At 34.4% G+C, this 14,423-nt stretch overlaps 1 protein-coding gene across 4 annotated transcripts in view; it reads right to left on the minus strand.

The window, feature by feature from the left end:
- The window catches only part of NUP153 (nucleoporin 153), a 63,942-nt gene that overhangs the window by 20,811 nt on the left and 28,708 nt on the right, over positions 1–14,423 (minus strand). For all 4 annotated transcript variants that reach the window (XM_032462548.1, XM_032462547.1, XM_032462546.1 and 1 more), the window contains 5 exons: positions 13,058–13,107; positions 12,669–12,795; positions 5,243–5,380; positions 4,473–4,571; positions 3,358–3,445 (listed from right to left, as the gene is read on the minus strand). In XM_032462548.1, the coding sequence (XP_032318439.1) occupies positions 3,358–3,445; positions 4,473–4,571; positions 5,243–5,380; positions 12,669–12,795; positions 13,058–13,107 (502 nt within the window). The remainder of the gene's footprint in view (positions 1–3,357; positions 3,446–4,472; positions 4,572–5,242; positions 5,381–12,668; positions 12,796–13,057; positions 13,108–14,423) is intronic.

Raw genomic sequence — 14,423 nt, forward strand, 5'->3', positions numbered from 1 at the left:
TTCAACTAAGCCAGATATTTCTAGAAATTCGTCCTAAGACTGAAAAATCTTCCAGTTATTATACTGAAAACCTGGATGATAAACTCAATAAAAAGGGCTAGCTACATAAGTTACAGAACACTAACATAATGGAATGCTATGCAGCCACAAAAATCATTCTTAGAAGCATAGTTATGGAAAAGAGCAAGTCAGAAAATCCAGAAGATTCTGTTTACATCTAAGGAGTAACGCTTTTACTTTGTATATTTCCCAAACTTGCTAAAACAAACATCCCCTTGTATTTAAAATAAGATCTATACTGTACGATAATCGTTTTGTGGTTACATTTTTAAGGGGGAATGTTTACAGGTGAAATATGTTTAGAATTGTTTCAAAATAACCTGATACGTGTGTTTGTGTGTGTGAGAGGGGAAGGAGGCAGAGTGGGAGACAGAAACAAGATGAGTCATAAAATGGTAAATGCTGAAGGTCGATAGGGAGTCCATGGGGATTCCATCTACTATTCTACTTCTGAGAATGTTTGAAATTTTCCATAATAAAATATAAATAACCAGGTTTTTCTTAAGTGTTTGCCAATTTAAAAGTAGTAGGTATAGTAGTTCAAAAAAACCTACCTACCCCTATTCCACACCATAAATAAAGATTAATTCAAAATGGATCAACAAACTAAAAACCATAAAACTCTTCAAAGAGGTATAGCTTCATGACCATGGGTTTGGCAATGAATTCTTAGATATGACACCAAAAGTACAAGTAAAAAAACAAAAAAAACCCAAAAAACCCCCCCACAAAAACAGAACTTCACCAAAATTAAAAACCTTTATGTATTTAAAGACATATCAAGAAAATGGCAAGACAATTGACTAAATGAGAGAAAACATTTGCAAATCATGTATCTGATAAAGATCTAGTATCCAGACTATATTAAAACACTTACATTTCAGCAAAAAAAGACAAACCAATTTAAAAATCGGCAAGGAACTTGAAAAGACATTTCTCCCAAGATATGTAAATGGCCAAACAACACATGAAAAGATGCTAAACACCATTCATCTTTAGGGAAATGCAAATCAAAACCACAATGAAGCATTACTTCATACCCACTAGGATGGTTATCATCAAAAAATGAAAATAATAAGCATCATGAGAATGTGGAGAAATGAGAATCCTGCTGGTGGAAATGTGAAATGAGTTAGCTGCTGAGAAAACAGTTTTGAAGTTCCTCAAAAAGCTAAATATAGAACTACCATTTGATCCATCAACTCCACTCCAAGGCATATACTCCAAAGCACTGAAGCCAGTATTCAAACAACTGCAAGTACATGCATATTCGCAGCAGTACTATTAGCAATAGCCAAAAAGTGGAAACAACCAAAACGTACACCAATGAATAGATAAATACGGTATATCCATTCAGTGGAATATCATTCAGCCATAAAAGGTATGAAGTACTGATACATACTACAAAAGGGATGAACCCTGAAGACAAACAGTACGTGAAAGAAGCCAGATGCAAAAAGTCACACTGTCTGATTCCAGAATAAGTAAATACAAAGAAACAGAACACAGATTGGTGGCTGCCAGCAGTTGGGGGGAATTGGAAATGGGGAACAACTAGTTAATGTTACAGATATCCTTTTAGAAGTGATAAAAATGTTTTGGAACTAGTTAGAGATAGTGGTTGCACAACGTTATGAATGTACTACATGCCACTGAATTGTTCTTTCTAAATGATTAACTATGTCTACTTCACCTTATTAGTAAAAATGTGCAAAAAGTGAAACACCATACCTACCTCGTAGAACTGTGTCAAAACAGAACTATGCTTTTATCACTTTATCACATTCTATCTTCCTTTATTATCAAAAGTGAACTGCTTTTAGTAATTTAAGGTAAATTTTAAAGATTCCCTGAAGTGTATTCAAAGAGATGGAAAAATTAGCTCCTAACACAAGGGAATTAAATCATCACATCCACATTTTCAGTCAGCTTTTTAATGATGCCAGTGATGAAAATCAGATGTAGCAATGTAAGAACAGTTCTCACAATTCTATATGTGCCACTCAATAATAAACTCCTTAAAAATCTAGGTAATTTCCCCAGATGTAATGAAACATAAAAGTTGTTTTAACAAATTGTTACTCATTCAGTTACCATTAGTAAAGCATTAATAAAAATTGGGAAGGATTTTAATGCCTTTCCCTCATAACCAAGTATGAAAATGAAATCTGAACAGGTTTATTCTTCTTAAATTCACAGTAACAGTAAAGAAAAACATACATGCGGTAAGAAGTACACCTGAAATGTGCTTATTACTTTCTTTACACACGGCTGTTTTATTCAATAAAAAAAAGGACTGCAAACGTAACAGACAAATTCTTATTTTGTGTCACTTTCATAACCTATGCTCTTATCTCTCAGATCACCCAAAGCCAAAGATCTCTGTAGCTTTTATGTCCTGGCTCTTAATTTTTTTTTTTAATCTATCTTTGGAGGGAGGATCTAGTTTTTAAAGATTCCAAAATTCAAAGACGGTCAAAGAAACACTTCTGCAAAGGCAATAGCTCTTAGCTGATGTCTCAGCCTGTATAATACCCACTCCTCCCACCTGCATCTCCACCCAACATACTGCTGTTACTCCAAGACACCATCCCACCCCAGATAAAAATCATCCAGTGTCTTCCTACTACATTTCAGATTAAAATCCAATTCTTCAGCAGAGCACTTAAGAATTTTTAAAATTTAAAGCTACCTCTCAATCTCATGACAAATTATTTGCAATTTTCAAAGTATGTCATGGTTTTCCTCCTGTTCTCTTGCATTTGCTGTTTATTTCTTGGGTAAAATGCCCTTGCTCAGAGTTCTTGACTTGAGTCATTCAGCCCAGATGATTCTTTCTTTCCCAAATACCCAACACTTGAAAGAAAATCACCACCATCACAACAAAATCCTATGATTTAATTGTCCGAATACACCTTTCTTTCCCCCAATTATGCCTATTTCTTCAGTTTAGGAATTATGTATCACTACCTGCAGGAGCCAGCTTAATGTTGACGCAATAAAATGCTTGTGAACTGAAGGGTAAACCTAGAGATGGACTCCACTGTAATTACACTGTAGACAACCCTTGATTTTCTTATTTCACTTAAGATAAACCATCTCCTTATTCTGACTAAACAAAGACAGCGGATGTGTTTGCCGCTGTGACTACCCCTTTCACAACCAAAGTGTAATTTACATTTAGGGAGTTAATTTTATTCAAACGAAAGCATTTACAAGATCTGCCAAAGATGAAAGAATCTGAAATACTCTTCTAATGTAGTTCTATGTAAACATTTGTGAGAGAATTTTACTTACCTGAACTACTTGTACTTGGTTCTGAAATACCACTAGAGCCAGAAAGCTCTGCTGTTTTTGCCACAGGCACACTAAATGTAAATCCAATCTGTAGAGAGAGACATGTCCTTTAATAGGCCATTTAGTTTTAAACAATTATCAAATATAAAGCTCTTTTTAAATTCCAAGTCAAAAGATACACTGAATTTCACATATTCTAAGGTTCAGTTTTTCCTATTTTAAATCTCTAAAACTTTTCAGAGCCAATGGTGTCTCATAGTTTAACAACAGCATTTTAAATTTCTTAAGCATTTTTTTCCTTCAAAGCAGTACATAAAATAATAATGTGTCTCTAATGCCTGGTTCTGGGTTTCTAAATACCATTTCCTAATAAAAAGTATGAGACTTTGTGGATTTCAGGCATGCAGCAGCGAGGATACAAAATGATTTGAAACATCTAGCTGTTACAGAAACAAGGACACAGTGAAAAACAGAAGGTAACATGTTAAAATGATACACATGCCAACTACGGGTAGGGCAACTTGAACATTAAACTTATATATTATTTTTACTCCAAATATTTATACTTAATTACAAAGAAACAAATACATATTGCAGGACATAAAAACTTCAAGCTTGTCTAAACTGAAGTCAATTCAAGAGACATGTTAACTAAATGCACTATGACTTAATTAGGTTCTAACTGTAATTGGATCGAGGACCAAGTGACACAAAATAGCAATTAAAGGACATTCTGGAGCTGATGGGTAAATCTGAATATGAACACTAAACTACTGTTATATCATGTTAAATCTATTGGGTATGATAATTGTATTGCAGGTGTGCAAAGGAATATCCTTTTTCGTAGAGGCTACATCGAAAAGTGGTAAGGGTACCAAAATGCCTGCACCTTAACTTTCAAATGGCACATAAGAAAATTTACACATGCATGTATGCGTCTATACATATGTGGTGGAAAATGTATATGTGTTCATTCAAAGTTTTCTCTATATTGGAATTTTTTTTTCAGTTAGAAAATGGTATTTCTTACTACCAATGGCACCTTGGATTTGATTTAAAAAAACAGTATGCTTTTGAAATCAACACAGACAAAATATTCCTTGCTTGCTACTTACAGATGATGGAGGTAGTACATCTGCCTCAGTAGATTTTACAATTGGAGATGAAAATCTAAACAAGGGACTGCCAGTGCTGTTTGGAGAGGTCATTTGTACCTAGTTTTCCAAATTATTAAAGAAATAATACAAGAATAGCTTTTTAGGAAAAGAAACTGACAATAAAACAGACCTTAAGCAAATTAATTATTCCAAAGAAGCCAAAAGCAATTTTACTCCTCTTAAATTTAAAAACCACTTTTTAATTTCTGAAAAGCAGTCAACAGTAACTGCTGTAAGAACTGGCTTCCTCTTTGAAGAGGAATGTATATGAGCTTAGAGGGAGATATTTATCTAAAGGAGAAAAATAACATCTGTAAGAATAAATTCAGAAAAAGTAAAAGCCAAGAAGAAAGCATAAAAATTTCAGGAGCAGATTAAAGATGTTAATCTTACTTGAGAAATAAAAACGTAAATCCATTCCTACCAAAACAAAAACAAAAACAAAAACAAAAACAAAAACACAAAACTAAAAACCCACTACTTGGAAAAACAAACTTACAATCATCTTTCTCTATAATGCATTCATAAGAACTGAAGAATGCACCCATTATAATGTATCCCACTATAATGTATATGTTTTTAAAAAGCAAAACACCATTTCCATTTTTCTCCTTATTGAGTTGTTAGTGTCTGTATTGAAAATTAATCACTGCCTTACATAGAACATTCGATTTTTTTTAATAAGGAAAAAACAAAAATCATCTCTACTTGTATAATTTTTTTTTTACCTTGTTTGTTAATGATTGTGAAGGACTAATCGATGATGGAGAGGAAGTTGTGATCACAGAAGAACTAAAACTGAAGGTAGGCAGTGAAGAACTGGTGATGGGTAGAGAGATTTTCGGTAATACTGGTACTTCCATTTCCTAAAACATAACATGTTTTATAATGATATTTCATCTTCCATGTCATTCTTTTTTTAAAACAAATATTTATTTATTGTATTATTTATTTCCTTTTGGCGGGGGAGGTAATTAGGTTTATTTTTAGAGGGGGTACTGAGGATTGAACCCAGGACCTTGTGCATGTTAAGCATGCCCTCTACCACTTGAGCTATATACCCCCCACACTTCCGTGTCATTTTTTTGTCTCTACTTATTTTCAGGTAGAACTAATATAGTTACAGGTAAATTCAGAACAGGGATAAGGCAGCACTATGCAATGTTAACAATGTGGGCTCTTGAATAAAAAAATAAATAAATAAAACTAAGCAAGATTTGAATCCAAGCTGTCCCACCAGCCAGCCATGTGACATTGTGAACCTGGTTGTCCTTGGTACCAATTTCCTAACTGGTGAAATTGAGAAAAAAAATTAACACACAAAAGTTGCAGTAGTATCACGAAACAAAGTCATTTTTGGTCTTGGCATGTACAACAAGCATTCAAGTACTCATCAGTACTTGTCAGTACGGATGAGCCTGGTTGCCTGTCTTGGTTTTTAACCCAATATAGCAAAGACCACCAACAGTCTCAAATGACCCAGATTAGAACAGACAAAAAGAGTTCCACTTCTGCTTATGGTGGAGTAGCTTGTACCGGACCAGTAACAATTATGAACTCTGGACAATATATTAAACACCACCAACTGTATACACTGGAAAGCAACAAAAAGCAAGCAGATGCTGGCGGGAAGAAGACACTGAGAAGGGAAGCGCTTCTTCTGAGTGAGCTTCCTATTCTCTTTCGAGCTGGTGCCAGGTAGACAGTTGAAATTCAGAGAGAAAATTTGGTTGAGGATTCAAAGGACAGACCGAGGTGACCACCACAGTCATTGGAAAATAAGAGGAGATGCAGGAAAAGCCACAGAAGGGGAGCCCCAAGTCTGCAGACCTGTAAACTACACGGGTGTAAGGCAGACGCCAAGCAGCTAAGAAGATGGTAAGAGTCTGAGCTACGTTCAATGACAGCCAAAACAATGAGTACCTCAGATGGATGCAGTTTATTATACCTAAGTCACACCTCAGTAAAGTCAACCTCCCCAACCCCAAAAAGGTAAAATAAAGACACTTTTAGATAAAATAAAACTAACAGAATCTGGTGCCACAGAACCTGCTCTACCAGCTCTTCATGGTGGAGGGAAATGACACCAAATGGAAACTCAGGTTTCTGGAAGAAGTGGAGAATATATGAGTAAACATAAAAAAACTTTTTTCCCCTTAATTTCTTTAAAATACATGTAACTAGATAAAGCAAAAATTATAGACTATCTAAATGTAATAAAAATTATACGTAGCATAAAATATCAGGAAGAAGGGTAGTAAATCAAACTATAAAGTTGCAAGATTCTTAAATTTTACAGGAAATGGTACAACATTAACAAAAAGCAGAATTTAAAAAGTTGAGGACATACATCATAATCCCAAGAGGACCACTAAGTAACAAGGCAGAGATATAAAGCCAACAAATAATTAAAATGGAACTCTAATATTCAATTAACTCAAAAGAAGGCAGCTTTTGAGAGGAGCAAGAAACAAAAAACAAATAGGAAAAATAGAAGCCAACAGAAAAATGGTAGACCTTAATCCAATCATATCAGTAATCATATTAAATATAAGTAAACATTCCAATTAAAAGTCAGAAAATAGATAAAAGGGCAAGACTCAATTACACGCTATCTACGAGAAACTTAGATTAAAAGTAAATGGATGGAGAAAAGATATAACTTGCAATTAGTAAGCATGAGAAGGCTTATTCTAGTAACAGAGTGGCTGGCTATATTAATATCACATAAAGTAGATTTCAAGACAAAGAATATTTCCAAAGTTTTTTTTAAAAGAACATTTAGTAATATTAAAAGGGGCAACTCATTGATAAGCCATAATAGATAGATGAGTGCATGAATGAGGGCCTCAAAATATGTAAGCAAAAACTGACATAATTAAAAGGGAAAAGACAAATTGACCAAATAAAACATGACAATTTAAACTCACAAGTCAACAAACGACTAACCAAACACTTCCCTACCCCCTCCCCCAAAATTTCAGCAACAACAAAAAGATCTAAGAGACTAACCAGACACCTCCCTACCCCCTCCCAAAAATTTTCAGCAAGAACAAAAAAGATATAAGAAATACTATCAGTCATCTTACCTAACTGACATCTATAGAATACTATACCCAACAGCTGCAGGGTATACATATTTGTCAAGATTCATCAAGCAGACCGTATGCTGGGCTACAAAAAAGTCTCTATATTTCAAAACACTAAAATCATGATGAAAGACACTTCTAAATAATCCACGGACCATATACTAAATCAAAAAGGAAACTAGAAAAAACATAAAAGCACTACTATAAATCTTCTAGAAGGAAATATGAGATTTTTCTTTGCAACCTGGGGATAGGTTTCTTGGGACACAAAGAAGAGTAAGTAAAAATAGGGGGAAAAATAGGTTAGTTCAGACTTCATAAAATTTAGAACATCCCATCAAAAGATACTGTTAAGAAAATGAATTGGCAGGTCAGACTGGGAGAAAATACTTAAGACACATATCTGACAAAGTACTTGGGTCTAGAATTTATAAAGAGCTCCTACAACTCAGTAATAGTAACCCAATTTTTAAAAGAGTAAAAGATCTGAACTGACCTCACAAAGGAAGATATTATGGCCAATAAACACACAGGCAAGAACACATTATTAGGCAACAGAGAAATGCAAATTAAAATTACAGTGAGACACCATCATACACAAAGTATAACGGCTAAAATTAAAAAGATGACAATCAACCACTGATAAGCATATAGAGTTAAGAAAAGTTCATACACTGTTGGTGGGTCTGTAAAATGTTACAATCACTTTGGGGAAAACAGTCTGTCACTTCCTTAAAAAGTTGAACACGTATCATATAACCTCATAACCACTTCTACATATTTACCCCCAAAGAAATAAACATATGTCTATAAAAAGGTAGAAGAATGTTCACAGAAGTTTTATTCATAATAGCCAGGCACAAAGAATACACACTGAGTAACTGGATCGATAATGAAGTTTCAGAACCAACAAAATGATATACATGATGAAACAAATGAGAATATCTATTGCCCCGGGGGCAGGAGGCAGTGAGTGTTGATAGGGAAGGAGCAACTTTCTGGAGGGATGGCAATGTCTGACAGCCTGACAGAGGTTTGGATTACACAGGTGTAAACATTTCTTAAATTCATAAAATGGCACACCTAAGAATTTTACATTTCACTGTAAATTTTTGCTAAATTAAAACACAACAAATATTTAACTCTAATTCATGCTATGTATGCTGAAGTATTTCAGAGTAAAGTGTTATTGATACATTCAACTTACTTCGAAATGCACCCCCCCCAAACAGTAAGATGGTTATTTACTTGATAAAGCAAATATCACAAAATATTAGAATCTAAGTGCTGGGTATATATGTGTTCACAGCACAATTCTTTCAACATTTCTTTTGTTTGAAACTTGTCAGAATCCAATTTGGGGGCAGAGGAAGCAAATAAAAGATGCATTTGGCTATTTCTACATGAAAGTTTCTTCCCATCCCCAGTTCTTGCCCTTTTCTTCCTTTTAGACCCTTATACACATTCGGGTCGAATGCGTATTCGACACTTAGACACATTAGCCAAAAACCTGTACCTCATGCCAACTTGTTAAGCCATATACTTGGCCATATTGGTTCTTCAAGTTATTGACCTTGAACCAATTCTATATTGGATTCTTATTCACCAAAATTGACTTAGTTGATCAGAAGTGGGTCCCACAAATCTGGGAGAAAGGAAGTCAAGAATTCTTACTGGATACTTACAGATAGCTCAAGCAGAACACATCATCAAATACGTGACTAACTAATTCATTACCTTTGCAGTACCTGGTCATGAGTTAACTCACATAAAGTAGATACTACTATTGATGAGAAAACGAGACAGGGAGATACATAGTCTAATATCATACAGATAATAAATGGTAGACATCCTACAGACAGAAGCTCAATAGATTTATTTATTTTTATTATACAAAGAGGTTAATTTGACCAAGGTCACACACAGCTAACAGGCAGAACTACACCTGACAGGACAATAATCAAGCAATTAAATCTCCCCAAACTCAGCATTACATACTGCCTGTCTACTCTGTATCAATGAGCTTTTTCATTATAAAATCCAGATTGATACCACAGTAGAGGTGAAATGCCTACGTTTAGTGACTAACACACAATCCTTACAAATTCTGGATTCTAAGATAAAAACTGAAACACACTCATCTCACATTGCAAAATAAATTAAGTTTCAATAGAGTTCTACTAGCTTGAATGTTTAGTGAGTCAAAATACACCAATCCCTGCTAAGTAACAACAGTATCTGAAATTTGTTTACATTCAATTAGAAAATTTCTTCCATTTGATGTTTCCCAAAAGCCAAAATGAATCTTTGATCTTTTACCCAAAATTTCCATTTACTAGAACTGAATTAAGAAACAACTGGTGGTCTAAACATATTTGGCATCAGAAACAAAAAACAGCAATGGATATAAAGTAAGCAAGGAAGCATCTATCCTATTTTATCTAGATAAAAACCACAGGGTAGGCAGAAAATTTCAGGCAGCCACTCATTATTAAGTACCTCTTTCCTCAGAAAGGTAGAGACTATAACTCCAGGGTGGAGCAGAGCTAGGGACAGGAGTTAGGTGAGGCATCCTGGGATGCAAAACTGGCAGTTGGCAGTTGGCCGGAATGGAGGGAAGGGGCCCAGAGAAGGGAGGAGGCAATCTGGAGGGTTAGGTTTTCACAAAGCTCCTCACAGTATATCAGATAATAAGAGCAAAAATCAATGAATTAATTCTTAACTCCTCCCCAAAACGTCTACAATACAGCAAAGTTACACCAAACACTTACCTACAAGATAGCTAAAACTGAGCTACAGATATCAGCCTAGGCTTCAACTGAAGATCTTAGAAACTGTATGTTTAAAAACTGGCACTGAAGAGACATAAAAGTCACAATCTGTCATTAGACAAACCCCTAACCAAAGCTAATGCTTTACCCTTACAGGGCTAAACTTTAAAAAGATAGGGACACAAATTTTACTAAGAAATATAAAAGCTTGCCTAAAGAACGAACACATGCTATATTAATCACTCATTTCCTTATGTATACAAGGCAAGACAAATAACTCATTTCTTACATGTAATTAATAAAAAAAAATAAAATAATCACTTTTACACTTAAAAATTAATTAAGTCTATGTAAAGAGCTTTTAACGAGGGAAAAAAAATTGGCTTAAGTGCAAAATTTTATATGGCATTCAAAACTTTATTATTCTTTCAAGATCATAGAAAGAAATTAATATATTTCCTCCTTCCCAACACTCCAGCAGAGCAACAAGTAGAACTTAAGGGAAAGATGTATCCTCAAGACCAGTAACTGAGCCAAGGTCCCTTGCATAATCTCAAATATCAGAACAAGACAGCGTATGGCTGAAAGCCCAAACTGCCAAAGAAGTCAAGATTCTGAGCCAGAGAGGCACAACTTTAAGACTGCAATGCTGGAAAAGGGGAGACAAAAAAAAAAAAAAAAAAATGAAAAAGAGACACCTCCCACTCTAAACAAAGCTGCAAAACAAAATACCAGTAGATATGAAGAAAATTAACACTGATACACAACAATTTCAACCAAAACATAATTTCAGTCAACAGAAACTGTTACAGAAGACCTCCTATTTAAAAAACCTACAATTCCTTAATTCCTCATGGGTCAATGAGAAAGTTACAAATGAAATTTTAATTAGAAACAAACCACAAATGAAAGCATTACATAACTTAAATGATCCAGCTTTTTATTCATAAAAAACTGAAGTGGGACCTGTGCTCAACTCAAAGTAGTTAGAAAATATATAGCGCAACCTAGACAGAAAGGTCAATTTATCCAATCTTCAATTCGTCCCTGTCACTTTCAAACTTGTGTTTAGAACATATAAAGAACTCTTCCTAATAAAAGAAATAACACAACAGAAAAATGGGTAAAGAGAAAACCCAGATGGTCAAGAAACTCACGAAAAGATGTCTCCCCACACCCTAGTAAAGAAGGTAATGCAAATTAAACTCCGATGGGCTACTACTGCACATTCATTAGCAAAAACTTTAAAGTAATAACAAAAATAAGTACTGGTAAGAGTAAAGAAAAAGTAGATCTGCCTGCTGTCATGTGGAAGTATTAAATTGTAAAACCACCCTAAAGAGCAACAAGGCAACATCTAATACACTGGAAGATGTGTATCATCCCCTGTAATTCAGCATTCCATTCCTAGATAAACAGCCTGGAGAAAGTACAGTGCGTGTGCTGAGGGAGAAATGCATAAATGTTCCCATCAGCATGTTCAGGAATCAACCCAAATGGGCCCTGCAGAATGGGTTGTGGTGCATCTTCATACTGGATAAACATGTAATAGTGAAATTAATAACCCATTACCATTCACAACACTGATAAACTTCACAAATAATATGAAGAAAAAGGTAAGCAAGACAATTATGTACAGTGGTAACCCATTTATATGTTTTAGAAATGGGCAAAACCTCACTATACAATAGTATTTCGAGGGTCAAATAATTTCAGTCTCAATTCTCTTATTTTAAGAATTATGGCTTTTTGGTGATACCCATGAAATTCAAGGTATTAGTTTAGGTTTACTGTGTTGTCCTGGTGAGGGTGGTTTAAAAAGCCTGACAGTTTAAAACACACACCCACAATCACCCCCACACACCCCACACACACATTTTTAAGGGGCTGTTTAAATAACAGATTATCCTTGTGCCAGGTCTCTACAAACCCACCCTCCTCCAGGGGACCTCGAGGTCTCCCCATCACCACCACACCAAAGCTTTTAATAATGAACTTGAAGATAAGATACTTGGGAGGGGCAATACAAGGGTAGGGAACTAAAAGGTACAAATTACTATGTATAAAATAAGCTACGAGGATATATTGTACAACACAGGAAATATAGCCAATATTTTATAATAACTATAAGTGAAGTAACCTTTAAAAATTGTGAATCACTACATTGTACACCTGTAACTTATATAATATTGCACATCAACTACACTTCAATCAAAAAAAAAACTTACAGAGGAAAAAAGATACTGAGATTCTTCAAGATATACTTCAAGATAGATTTAAGAATATAACCTTACCTCCTCCTCCTGAGGTTTAGATGCCACAAAGCGTGTTCTCTCTCGTCTCATCTTGCCACCTCCACTACCTACTCCAGAAGATAAACCATTGGCTGCAGACATACTGAAATTTGGGTAAGGTAAGCCACTAGGCAAAGAAAAAAAAAAGTTAAATGATTTATTACTCTGGTCCATAATTTGTTACTAACTGAAAACCTAAAACTTAAAACTGCTAAAAATTAAGAAAATAAATGTTCAGTTGAATATAATTTTAAAAGCTGACAGATTTTTTTTGTATGTGTGAAGTTTCTATTTTTTTTAACCTTCTTAATCTTCAAAAAAGCATAGGTAAATCAAATATGGACTTCACAAATTAAATAAAAGAAGTTTCACTATAAAGATGACAGTACCTTTCTCGTTCTCTACTTTTTCCTGGTGTCACATTTTTTTCATATCCAGTCTAGAAAAAAATAAACACAACATATTTATATGCTTGTGTGTTTAATTTTCTTAATATCACCCTTCTATCTGTGAATGTCAATATTTGGAATCAGGAATTTGATGGTTTAAGTTAATGAATCCTAAGATCTCCAACTTACACCCTTGTATTCTGAATGATGATCAAGAGTTACAGTGTGATTACAAACATAAAATGTCACCAAACACAAATGTCCTTTTAACAAAATGATAATACACAAAGGTAATATAGTTCCAACCGCACAAATACTTTTACTTATCTCTCATTGTTGCCTATTAAAAGTGCAATCAAATTTACAAGGGTAGTCTTTTTGAAATGATCCTCTGCAACTTAAGATTTCCTCCATTAAAAGGAATCAGGGTTCCTTGGAGAAATGGCTGATTATAGGCCTGGGGCTGAAAACTCACAAGAGCCAGGGTTATTTTCAGAGTATCAAAAAGCAACTTTCAAGACCTTGTAGTAGCTCACAGTGAAAAAGAATATGAAAACGAATATATGTATATTCATGTATGACTGAAAAATTGTGCTGTACACCAGAAATTGACAACATTGTAAACTGACTATAACCCAATTAAAAAAAAAAAGCAACTAATAGGAGGGGAAGGTATAGCTCATTGGTAGAGTGTGTGCTCAGTATTCCTGGGTTCAATTCCCAGTACCTCCATTAATTAAATAAGTAAATAAACCTAATTACACACCCCCTCTGCCACCACCCCAAAAAGCAACTAAGTGCTCAAAAAATGATGAGGAAATACTAAAGGACACACAGGAGCCAGTATGAAGGCCAAGTATGGGACAATATGAGCATCAAAATAAATAATGATAATAAAAGATTGTAATCTTATCAAATATAAGAATTCAAGTTGACTTAAAAAAAATAAATAGAGAAGTAAATACATAAATAGAGAAAACTTCCTATAGTTGAAAACCAACTAACAAACGTAGAAGAAATGGTGGAATTAGAAAACCACAATTTGTTTGACACAACATTGTAAAATGACTATAACTCAATAAAAAAAAGTTAAAAAAAAAAAAAAAAGAAAACCACAATTTGGCATCTGCAAATAATAGACACAGGCAAAAATCATCAATAATGCTGTATCACTTGCTGGGTAAAAAGAATATTTGTGCTCACAAAGTTATCTCCTCCCACTGAGATATTTATTAATTACCACAAGTAAAACAGTAACTTTGCAGTGGAGAAATCCCATTGACACCACCTTAACTAATGATCACATTGTCAGCAATGGGACAAACCAGCAGCACGTGCCTCCTGACATGATTCACTGAGAAGAGCT

Source organism: Camelus ferus, chromosome 20, assembly GCF_009834535.1.
Source record: "Camelus ferus isolate YT-003-E chromosome 20, BCGSAC_Cfer_1.0, whole genome shotgun sequence".
In the NCBI taxonomy this organism is placed as follows: domain Eukaryota; kingdom Metazoa; phylum Chordata; class Mammalia; order Artiodactyla; family Camelidae; genus Camelus; species Camelus ferus.